General features: G+C 42.1%; 1 protein-coding gene across 2 annotated transcripts in view; it reads left to right on the top strand.

The window, feature by feature from the left end:
* Window positions 1–4,987: 4,987 nt before the first annotated feature.
* Window positions 4,988–12,347, top strand: part of MPPE1 (metallophosphoesterase 1) — a 32,107-nt gene continuing 24,747 nt past the window's right edge. The window contains exons 1-2 of one of the 2 annotated variants that reach the window (XM_075270703.1): window positions 4,988–5,070; window positions 10,434–10,792. In XM_075270703.1, coding sequence (XP_075126804.1) covers window positions 10,509–10,792 — 284 coding nt within the window. In that variant the 5' untranslated portion in view covers window positions 4,988–5,070; window positions 10,434–10,508. Of the gene's footprint in view, window positions 5,071–9,330; window positions 9,361–10,433; window positions 10,793–12,347 lie in introns of those variants that run through there. The other variant, XM_075270704.1, reaches the window with a different exon arrangement.

Below are 12,347 nucleotides of genomic sequence, written 5' to 3'. Positions count from 1 at the left end.
AATGTGATGTGTTGTATTGTGTATGTCGTGATACAGACAATGTGATGTGTTGTATTGTGTCAGACACTGTGATGTGTTGTATTGTGTCAGACAATGTGATGTGTTGTATTGTGTATGTCGTGATACAGACAATGTGATGTGTTGTATTGTGTATGTCGTGATACAGACAATGTGATGTGTTGTATTGTGTCAGACAATGTGATGTAATGTGATGTGTTGTATTGTGTATGTCGTGATACAGACAATGTGATGTGTTGTATTGTGTCAGACAATGTGATGTGTTGTATTGTGTCAGACAATGTGATGTGTTGTATTGTGTATGTCGTGATACAGACAATGTGATGTGTTATATAGTGGAAAGCTATATGTAAATGTGAGTGAGTAGAGTGAGGGCTACTCCTGAGGTGACAGTAAGGAGTGTGCAGGCAGGTTGAGGCAGGAAATGCCATGTAGTGTGTGTGAGTCTATAGCTGGGGCTAGGAGTCCTGCTTTTGTGAGTCTCCTGCTAGGAAGCCATGTTGTTTAGTGGCACCAAAAGTAGCCTGTGACTCAATCCTAAGGGAAAACTACACTCACCGGCCACTTTATTAGGTACACCATGCTAGTAACGGGTTGGACCCCCTTTTGCCTTCAGAACTGCCTCAATTCTTCGTGGCATAGATTCAACAAGGTGCTGGAAGCATTCCTCAGAGATTTTGGTCCATATTGACATGATGGCATCACACAGTTGCCGCAGATTTGTCGGCTGCACATCCATGATGCGAATCTCCCGTTCCACCACATCCCAAAGATGCTCTATTGGATTGAGATCTGGTGACTGTGGAGGCCATTGGAGTACAGTAAACTCATTGTCATGTTCAAGAAACCAGTCTGAGATTATTCCAGCTTTATGACATGGCGCATTATCCTGCTGAAAGTAGCCATCAGATGTTGGGTACATTGTGGTCATAAAGGGATGGACATGGTCAGCAACAATACTCAGGTAGGCTTTGGCGTTGCAACGATGCTCAATTGGTACCAAGGGGCCCAAAGAGTCCCAAGAAAATATTCCCCACACCATGACACCACCACCACCAGCCTGAACCGTTGATACAAGGCAGGATGGATCCATGCTTTCATGTTGTTGACGCCAAATTCTGACCCTACCATCCGAATGTCGCAGCAGAAATCGAGACTCATCAGACCAGGCAACGTTTTTCCAATCTTCAATTGTCCAATTTCGATGAGCTTGTGCAAATTGTAGCCTCAGTTTCCTGTTCTTAGCTGAAAGAAGTGGCACCCGGTGTGGTCTTCTGCTGCTGTAGCCCATCTGCCTCAAAGTTCGACGTACTGTGCGTTCAGAGATGCTCTTCTGGCTACCTTGGTTGTAACGGGTGGCTATTTGAGTCACTGTTGCCTTTCTATCAGCTCGAACCAGTCTGGCCATTCTCCTCTGACCTCTGGCATCAACAACGCATTTCCGCCCACAGAACTGCCGCTCACTGGATGTTTTTTCTTTTTCGGACCATTCTCTGTAAACCCTAGAGATGGTTGTGCGTGAAAATCCCAGTAGATCAGCAGTTTCTGAAATACTCAGACCAGCCCTTCTGGCACCAACAACCATGCCACGTTCAAAGGCACTCAAATCACCTTTCTTCCCCATACTGATGCTCGGTTTGAACTGCAGGAGATTGTCTTGACCATGTCTACATGCCTAAATGCACTGAGTTGCCGCCATGTGATTGGCTGATTAGAAATTAAGTGTTAACAAGCAGTTGGTCAGGTGTACCTAATAAAGTGGCCGGTGAGTGTATGTTTGTGGAAAATTGCATGCAAATCCGTCCAGGCGTTTTAGCGTGATTGAGGAACAAACATCCAAACTCACAAACATCCAAACACACAAACTTTCACACTTATAATATTAGTAGGATCACATTGTCTGTATCACGACATACACAATACAACACATCACATTGTCTGACACAATACAACACATCACATTGTCTGACACAATACAACACATCTCATTGTCTGTATCACGACATACACAATACAACACATCACATTGTCTGTCACAATACAACACATCACATTGTCTGACACAATACAACACATCACATTGTATCACGACATACACAATACAACACATCACATTGTCTGACACAATACAACACATCACATTGTCTGACACAATACAACACATCACATTGTCTGTATCATGACATACACAATACAACACATCACATTGTCTGACACAATACAACACATCACATTGTCTGTATCACGACATACACAATACAGCACATCACATTGTCTGTCACAATACAACACATCACATTGTCTGACACAATGTAACACATCACATTGTCTGTATCACGACATACACAATACAACACATCACATTATCTGACACAATACAACACATCACATTGTCTGACACAATACAACACATCACATTGTCTGACACAATACAACACATCACATTGTCTGTATCACGACATACTGTACACAATACAACACATCACATTGTCTGTATCACGACATACACAATACAACACATCACATTGTCTGTATCACGACATACACAATACAACACATCACATTGTCTGTATCACGACATACACAATACAACACATCACATTGTCTGTATCACGAGATACACAATACAACACATCACATTGTCTGTATCACGACATACACAATACAACACATCACATTGTCTGTATCACGACATACACAATATAGCACATCACATCACATTTGCTAGCCCACCAAACTTTTTAAAGCACTTTTACAGTTTCACACGTCTGTGTCCGCCCAATTCTCAAATCACCGCAGACGAAGTTGCGGGTAAAAGCTAGTCTCCTATATGTATCTATCACCTCCTATATGTATCTATCACCTCCTATATGTATCTATCACCTCCTATATGTATCTATCATCTCCTATATGTATCTATCACCTCCTATATGTATCTATCACCTCCTATATGTATCTATCACCTGCCATATACAGCTATCATCTCCTATATGTATCTATCACCTGCCATATGTATCTATCATCTCCTATATGTATTTATCACCTCCCATATGTATCTATCATCTCCTATATGCAGCTATCATCTCCTATATGTATCTATCACCTCCCATATGTATCTATCATCTCCTATATGTATCTATCACCTCCTATATGTATCTATCACCTCCTATATGTATCTATCACCTCCTATATGCAGCTATCATCTCCTATATGTATCTATCATCTCCTATATGTATCTATCACCTCCTATATGTATCTATCTATCACCTCCTATATGCAGCTATCACCTCCTATATGTACCTATCACCTCCTATATGTATCTATCTTCTCCTATATGTATCTATCACCTCCTATATGCAGCTATCATCTCCTATATGTATCTATCACCTCCCATATGTACCTATCACCTCCTATATGTACCTCTCACCTCCTATATGTATCTATCATCTCCTATATGTACCTATCACCTCCTATATGTATCTATCATCTCCTATATGTATCTATCACCTCCTATATGCAGCTATCATCTCCTATATGTATCTATCATCTCCTATATGTATCTATCACCTCCTATATGCAGCTATCATCTCCTATATGTATCTATCACCTCCCATATGTACCTATCACCTCCTATATGTACCTCTCACCTCCTATATGTATCTATCATCTCCTATATGTACCTATCACCTCCTATATGTATCTATCATCTCCTATATGTATCTATCACCTCCTATATGCAGCTATCATCTCCTATATGTATCTATCATCTCCTATATGTATCTATCACCTCCTATATGCAGCTATCATCTCCTATATGTATCTATCACCTCCCATATGTATCTATCACCTCCTATATGTACCTCTCACCTCCTATATGTATCTATCATCTCCTATATGTACCTATCACCTCCTATATGTATCTATCATCTCCTATATGTATCTATCACCTCCTATATGCAGCTATCATCTCCTATATGTATCTATCATCTCCTATATGTATCTATCACCTCCTATATGCAGCTATCATCTCCTATATGTATCTATCATCTCCTATATGTATCTATCACCTCCTATATGTATCTATCACCTCCTATATGTATCTATCACCTCCTATATGTATCTATCAACTGCCATATGTATCTATCACCTCCCATATGTATCTATCATCTCCTATATGTATCTATCACCTCCTATATGTATCTATCACCTCCCATATGTATCTATCACCTCCTATATATATCTATCACCTCCTATATGCAGCTATCATCTCCTATATGTATCTATCACCTCCCATATGTACCTATCACCTCCTATATGTACCTCTCACCTCCTATATGTATCTATCATCTCCTATATGTACCTATCACCTCCTATATGTATCTATCATCTCCTATATGTATCTATCACCTCCTATATGCAGCTATCATCTCCTATATGTATCTATCATCTCCTATATGTACCTATCACCTCCTATATGTATCTATCACCTCCTATATGTATCTATCATCTCCTATATGTACCTCTCACCTCCTATATGTATCTATCATCTCCTATATGTACCTATCATCTCCTATATGTATCTATCACCTCCTATATGCAGCTATCATCTCCTATATGTATCTATCATCTCCTATATGTACCTATCACCTCCTATATGTATCTATCATCTCCTATATGTATCTATCATCTCCTATATGTATCTATCACCTCCCATATGTATCTATCATCTCCTATATGTATCTATCACCTCCCATATGTATCTATCACCTCCTATATATATCTATCACCTCCATGTATCATTCACACGTGACATAGGACAGCTCTCCCCTAACACATGAGGACACGGCTCCCATTCATGTGAAGGCAGCAGACGCAGAGCCGCGTAACCCGTCACATCAGTGGCGCGCGCAGTCAGGCGGCCAGACACGCTCAGCCAATCATGGAACAAGGTTACACGTAGCCCCGCCCCCGGCTCTTCCTGGACATGATGGAGAAGCTGAGCGCTGTACACACAGTGCTGCGGTTGTGGCCAGATGCCGGAGCTTGGTGTTAGTAAGTCCCCTTATATATATATTATGTATTATATATAGAAGCTCCGGCAGGAGTCAGTGCTTGCTCTGTACACACTAGGCAGTAGGAGGCGGGTGGAGTGTCCGCTGCATGCTTATAACAGTAGCAGTGCATCTTATTATGTGCGGGCTCTGGGGCCCATATGTGTAGCATCGCTCTGTGCATTGTGTGGCCGAGCACGGCTTTTACTTCACAATAGCAGTTTGGTGCGGTGTTATAACCGTGTGCACACTGGGCGTTTGCATCAGGAAGATCTCTACAAACTCTTCTCTGTCATATTGGAGACGTCACAGTCACTACTTTAGTGTTTTATTTTGTGATCCCATGTGAGTCTGTCAGGCTGTGGTTACACACAGTGGGGGCACTTATTATGGCTGCGGTCACACCTGCGTTAGGTGATGGGTTGCTATATTCCCCCCATTTTGTGCGCATTTCCGTCTGATCCCATGACTGATCAGAACAACAGACTTCAGTGACAGCAGTGTGACCCCCAGTCTAACTCCAGGGGGTAAAAATGAATAGAATTTCATTATACTTTGCAGTTTCATGTTTGTCTGATGGCTTCATTTGTTTTGTACACAAGTCACATGTGAGCTATGCAGTTATCTGTCATCTGTCCATCCCCAGGCTAAATAGAGGCTGTACCTACAAACAATGGGATGATGGGAGTCACGGCAGGGGCATCCTGGGCTACATGGTAGCTAAACAAATCCATAACGTTTGGTTTGGTCGGATTCAGTCCTTGGGGATTTATAAAGATTACATTTTTACTTTGGGTGTCTAAAAAAGAAAAAAAAAACCATTCAGATATGATTGATCTTTCAAAAAAAAAAAAAAAAAAAATTATAAGTTTACGAAACTTCCATTGTCCAGGAAATCTAGAATAGTTATATATAATCATTTCATGGTTTTACATTGGCTTTAGCAGACTTTTTAGAGAAGTTAATTTAGTTCCTATAGATGTGAATGAGATTATTTCCAGAGTATGCGAATGCTTTCCTGGCGGATGGGACAGATGGTAAAATGTCCACAACAAATCTGTTGTGTGTGAATATATTGCTACAAAGCTAATACTTGCTTCTGTACCCTTTCACTTTTTATCAATGACCTTTCATACTTTCCATAGTGGCACATGTCCTGCAGTCTAGATGTTCCACTCCCCAGTAAGGCTGGGCATGACTAAGAGCTCTCCAGATAAGGCGTAAACGGACGGACAATAACTAAAGGGCGCCTTTTTTTTTGCTTTGTCAGAACAGAACGTAACAGTCTAGATTCATGAGATTTGTCCACGTCTGATACAGATGTTAGCTTTTATGAATGTGAGGAACTCATTGCTTTGTTCAGTATGTCTAGAACAAAGTTTAGAAGTGCTGAAAATTATGGACAAATTGGCACATAATACATTATACATCTGAAATAGAACAAAGTTATACATCTAAAGTAGCCCTAAACTTGACAATCTAGTCCCTGCTCCTACACATTTCTGATGTGATAGCCGGCTCATCAGGAAGCTAGTATTAAAGTGGCTTGCAAAAGTATTCATACACCTTGAACTTTTTCACATTTTGTCATCTTACAACCACAAACTTAAATGTATTTTATTGAGAGTTTAAGTGATAGACCAACACAAAGTAGCAGATAATTGTGAAGTGGAAGGAAAATGATACATGGTTTTCAAAATTTTAATCAAATAAAAATCTCAGAAGTGTGATGTACAAAAGTATTCAGTCCCCTGTAGTCTGATACCCTGAATAAAATCCAGTGCACACAATTGCCTTCAGAAGTCACGTAAGTAGTTTCTGGAGTCCAGATGAATGTCATTTAGTCTCAGTATACTGTAGATACAGCTGTTCTGTGAAGGCCTCAGTGTTCTGTTAGAGAACACTAGTGAACAAACAGTGTCATGAAGATCAAGGAACTCACCAGGCAGGGTATGCCCGGTTCACATCTGCATTCGGGAAGTCCATTTTGTGAACCCCCAAACATAAATCTATACATGTTAACAGCGGTTACCTAAGGAAACCCGTGGACCACATAGACGATAATGGGGTCCGTGTGGTTTCCTCACAAAACATTTTCATGCGGAAACCACACACATCCCATTATCGTCTATGCTGTCTGCGGGTTTCCCAGGTAACCGCTTTTTAATGCATATAGGTTTCTGTTGGGGGAATCCTGAATGACAACCCGAACGCAGATGTGGACCAGGGATCAGAGATAAAGTTGTGGAGAAGGTTAAAGCAGGGTTAGGTTATAAAAACCTATCCCAAGCTTTAAGCGTCCCAAGGAGCACTTCAATCCATTGTCCAAAATTGGAAAATTATTCTACAACTGCAAACCTACCAAGACATGGCCGTCCTCTTAAACTAACAGATCGAGCAAGGAGAGCACTGGTCAGAAAAGCAGCCAAGCGACTACTCAGGAGGACCTGCAGATATCCACAGCTCAGGTGGGAGAATCTGTCCACTGGACAACTAAGTTGTCATGCACGCCACAAATCTGCCCTTTATGGAACAGTGGCAAGAAATCATTTTTGAAAGAAAGACTTAGAGGACCTTTCATCAGATTGGGCACAGGCAGTTCTATATACTGCTGGAAAGATGACAGTGCGCTGAATTCAGCGCACTATCGGCTTTCCCGATCTGTGCCCCGGGTAAAGTGCTATCGGTCCCGGTACTGTAGCGCTTTACAGTCAGAAGGGCGTTCCTGACACTCTGTCAGGAACGTCCTTCTCCACAGCAGTGCCTATCGCGCTGCACAGTGAGAGCGGGGAGGAACATCCCCTCCCCTCCTGATAATACTTGTCTATGAACGAGCACTGTGAGCAAACGGAGGGGGCGTTCCTCCCTGCTCACACTCTACAGCGCGATAGGCGCTGCTGGGCAGAAGGACGTTCCTGACAGAGTGTCAGGAACGCCCTTCTGACTGTAAAGCGCTACAGTACCGGGACCGATAGCACTTTACCCGGGGCACAGATCGGGAAAGCTGATAGTGCACTGAATTCAGCGCACTGTCGGCTTTCCAGCAGTATATAGAACTGCCTGTGCCCAATCTGATGAAAGGTCCTCTTTAAGAAGTGGAATTTGCAGTTTGCCACAATATGGGGGACACAACAAACATGTAGAAGTAGGTGCTCTGGTCAGATGAGACCAAAGTTGAACCTTTTTGGCCTAAATGCAAAGTGCTATGTATGACAGAAAAGTAGCCCTGCTCATCCCCCTGACCACACCATCCCTTCTGTGACACATGGTGGTGGGTTTATACAAGTATCAGTGAATATATTCTATATGGACTTGATCCGCAAGTGTAATGATCTTCTCTGTTTTGATTTGCTAGGTCCGCTAGGTCCACAGTCTCTAATAGATTAGTTTAGGCTATATTGATACACAACAGATTTGTTGCACTGTCTTTACTGTTGAAAGAAGGCTAAGAAGATAACAGGTAATGTACAACTTCATCTTTATATAAACAGGCGGGTGAGGTTGTGGTTTTGTTCTTCTAACATTCATAAAACTAGTAGAGCTGGTATTTCAGCACACCCTTGCCTGAAGACTTCAGAATATGACCATGTTAAAATATTCTTGAGCATGAAAAGAGCTTACTGAGTATTAGCTTTAGTTAAGGAAGGGTGTGTGTGTGTGTGTGTGTGTGTGTGTGTGTGTGTGTGTGTGTGTGTGTGTGTGTATATATATATATATATATATATATATATATATATATATATATATATAATATATCTGCAGCTTGTGTATTATGCTTGAATTGAGTCTGTGAATCCCGGGTTATCAGCTCTTATTACGCGGGGATACTGGGAGAATTGTGTACTGTACATATACAAAAGTAAAAAAATAGCAATTACATGACATTGAGTACGTGGCTAGTTAGTGTTTTCCACTCACACGCCTATAACCCATAAGAGTGGTGCACCTCACACTATCATGCCACAGTGCCATGTAGTCGTTTCATTTAGGCTAAGGCCCCCACATAGTGGGTTGCAGCATAAAAAGTGCCTCGCTGTTTTTCCTGCAGTGCATTTCACAGACAGTCTGCAGAGACTGTAGCTATAATTGACATGCTATGATTTCTAAAACTGCAACGGTTTTGAAAATCGCAGCATGTCCGCTGCATGTATTTTTCTACAGTATGTGGATGTGATTCACTTTGCAGTGACTGTTAAATGCTGTGTTTTTTTTCCAGTGGCGGTTCTGTCACGTGGGGCCTTAGCCTTCTGTGCATTTGAGGTGCTGGCATCGGACCCCTGCTGGATTATAGGTGCGTGGAGTGGATGCTTCATTAGCATTTGCACCTGTGTTTTTTAGCATCACAGCATATAACAAATAATAAACAACAACAAACATAATAGGGGCAACACGGTGGCTCATTGGTTAGCACTGCAGCCTTGCAGCGCTGGAGTCCTGGGTTCAAGTCCTGCCAAGGATAACATCTGTAAGGAGCTTGTATGTTCTCCCTGTGTTTGCGATCATTTTCTCCCATACTCCAAAAACATACTGATAGGGAAAATTGTAGATTGTGAGGCTCACAATCTACATTTAAAAAAAGAAATAAAAATCAAACATACCATATATACTCGAGTATAAGCCGACCCGAATATAAGCCGAGGCCCCTAATTTTACCACAAAAAACTGGGAAAACTTATTGACTCGAGTATAAGCCGAGGGGGGGAAATGCAGCCGCTACTGGAACATTCCAAAAATTAAAATGGTCGGAGTTTTTGGGTGCAGTAGTTGCTGGGGAATGGGAGGGGGTGTTTTGGTTGTCTGCCTGCCCCTTCCCTGAGCTTGAGGACTGTTTTTTTTTTTCCCCCACTTGGAATTCAGTCTGGCTGAATATAGGGTATCTGGAGTGCTCTTATTAACCCCTTTCCAATGAAACAGGAGCACTGCAGATCCCCTATATTCAGTAGACCGGGCACTTTCAGACACAGGGATACCTAATAATATGTGATTCACAGTAATTTTCTACTTTTATATGTATTCTGAAATTTCCGCACTGTGGGACTATTAAAAGATTATCTTATCTTATTCTAGGGAAAGGAGTGAGTTAGAACTTTTATGTTTTTTAAAGCTTCTTTTTTCCCCCCACTATTTTATGGGAGATTCTATACATTGATATTGCAGTTGGTCATAGACACCCCCCGCCCCTAAAAAAAATAATAAATATATATATATTTTTTTTTTTGCTGACTCGCGTATAAGACGAGGGGGGCTTTTTCAGCACGAAAACTGTGCTGAAAAATTCGGCTTACACAAGTATATACGGTAATATGTATTTACTTTGAATTTGATGTCCTGTGTATAGTGGTAACCAGTGTATTTTACACACAGGCAATATGAAACCATCATGAAGCCACCTGAGATGCAGAATAATTCACATGGATGCTATATGTTTAAAGAGTGCCTATGATATACACAAACATGGCTGTAATAAAGACTGGACTTGGTACAAACAAGGGCTCTCACCTTAACAGAAGAAATGTGTTTTTATTGAAGAGCCTTGGCTTCATTTTTGCTGTTATTTTTTTCTGTGAGTTCTTACTTTACTACTTTGTTATAATCCAGTGCCACTGGCCAGAACTGAAGACTATTAGCAGTCCACACCCAACATCTCCATTGAAGGCTATGTTCCTATCAGATACTCATCTGCTTGGGGAAATCACTGGTCATTGGTTTGACAAGTTAAGAAGGTAAGAACTTAGAAATGTACATTTCTGATGCAAATAAAGGGAAAGAAAATTCTTGCACCACCCACATCAACACAGATTGTCACTATCACTGCCAAATAATCTGAAGTCATATCTATATTATAAAAATGAATTTCTGTCTGTCTGTTCTCTAATGCGAACCAAACGACTGGACCGATCTTCACCAAATTTGGTACAGAGATACTTCAGGTATCCGGAAAGGTTTAAGACAAGACTCCAACTCGCTTGGACGTACCGTTGCTGAGATACAGCATTCCAAACACAATGCCCCCCCCATAGCCAATACAAACCTGCAAGACTTTCACTCATATTTCAACTGCAATACACACGGTGACTCCACATACACAATACAACACTGATATCCAAACTGAGATACATGCATCAGAGGATTAGATACACAGATCAGCACACAATATCACACGCCAGAGGATTAGATACACGAGTCTGCACACAGTCCCACAAACCAGAGGATTAAATACGCGCTTCTGCACACAGTTCCACATGCTGAAGGATTAGATACACGCATCTGCACAAAGTACCACATGCCAAAGGATTGGATACATGCATCTGCACACAGTTCCACACACCAGAGCATAAGATATGCACATCTGCACACAGTTCCACATGCCGTAGGATTAGATACGCGCCTCTTCACACAATACCACACAGGGGAGGATTAGATACGTGTGTCTGCACACAGTACCACACTTTGGAGGATTAGATACATGCCTCTGCACACAGTACCATAAGCCAGAGAATTAGATATGCGTCTAAGCACACGGTACCACACGGGGAGGATTAGATATGCGCGTCTCGGGCTCCTTAGGCCCTTTCTCAAGTGCAACAATTTTCCTGTTACAAGGAAATTCGCCCTGGTGTTGTCATGCCCCAGTCAGGAGGGAGCAGGCTGCAGAGCTGTCAGCGGGTGACACGGAGCTTACCACAGGGCGTCCACCCACAGTCCACACGCGGAACATCCCGCTCTCCAACACGATCAGCTGCGGTCTGTTTGGGTAAGCGCTGCCTTTGTATTTCTCTTCTGGAGAGCTTGGTCCGTGTGTGCTGAATTCATCACACAATACCACACAGGGGAGGATTAGCTACGCGCACCTGCACACAGTTCCACACACCAGAGGATTAGATAAGCACGCCTGCACACAGTACCACATGCCGTAGGATTAGATACGCGCATCTGCTTACATTTCCACATGCCAGACGATTAGATACGAACATCTTCACACAGTTGTACACGCCATAGGATTAGATACACGCGTCTGCATACAGTACCACATGCTGTAGGATTAGATGCGCGCGTCTACACACAGTTCCACACGCCGTCAGATTAGATACGCGCCTCTTCACACAATACCACATGGGAGGATTAGATACGTGCGTCTGAACACAGTACCACACTTTGGAGGATTAGATACATGCCTCTGCACACAGTACCACATTCCAGATAATTAGATACGCGTCTCAGCACACAGTACCACACGGGGGAGGATTAGATACGCGCATCTGCACACAGTAGCTCACG

This window comes from Leptodactylus fuscus, chromosome 4 (assembly GCF_031893055.1).
Source record: "Leptodactylus fuscus isolate aLepFus1 chromosome 4, aLepFus1.hap2, whole genome shotgun sequence".
Classification (NCBI taxonomy): domain Eukaryota; kingdom Metazoa; phylum Chordata; class Amphibia; order Anura; family Leptodactylidae; genus Leptodactylus; species Leptodactylus fuscus.
The sequence above is the reverse complement of the archived record's forward strand: the minus strand, read 5'-3'. Positions and strand labels throughout refer to the sequence as shown.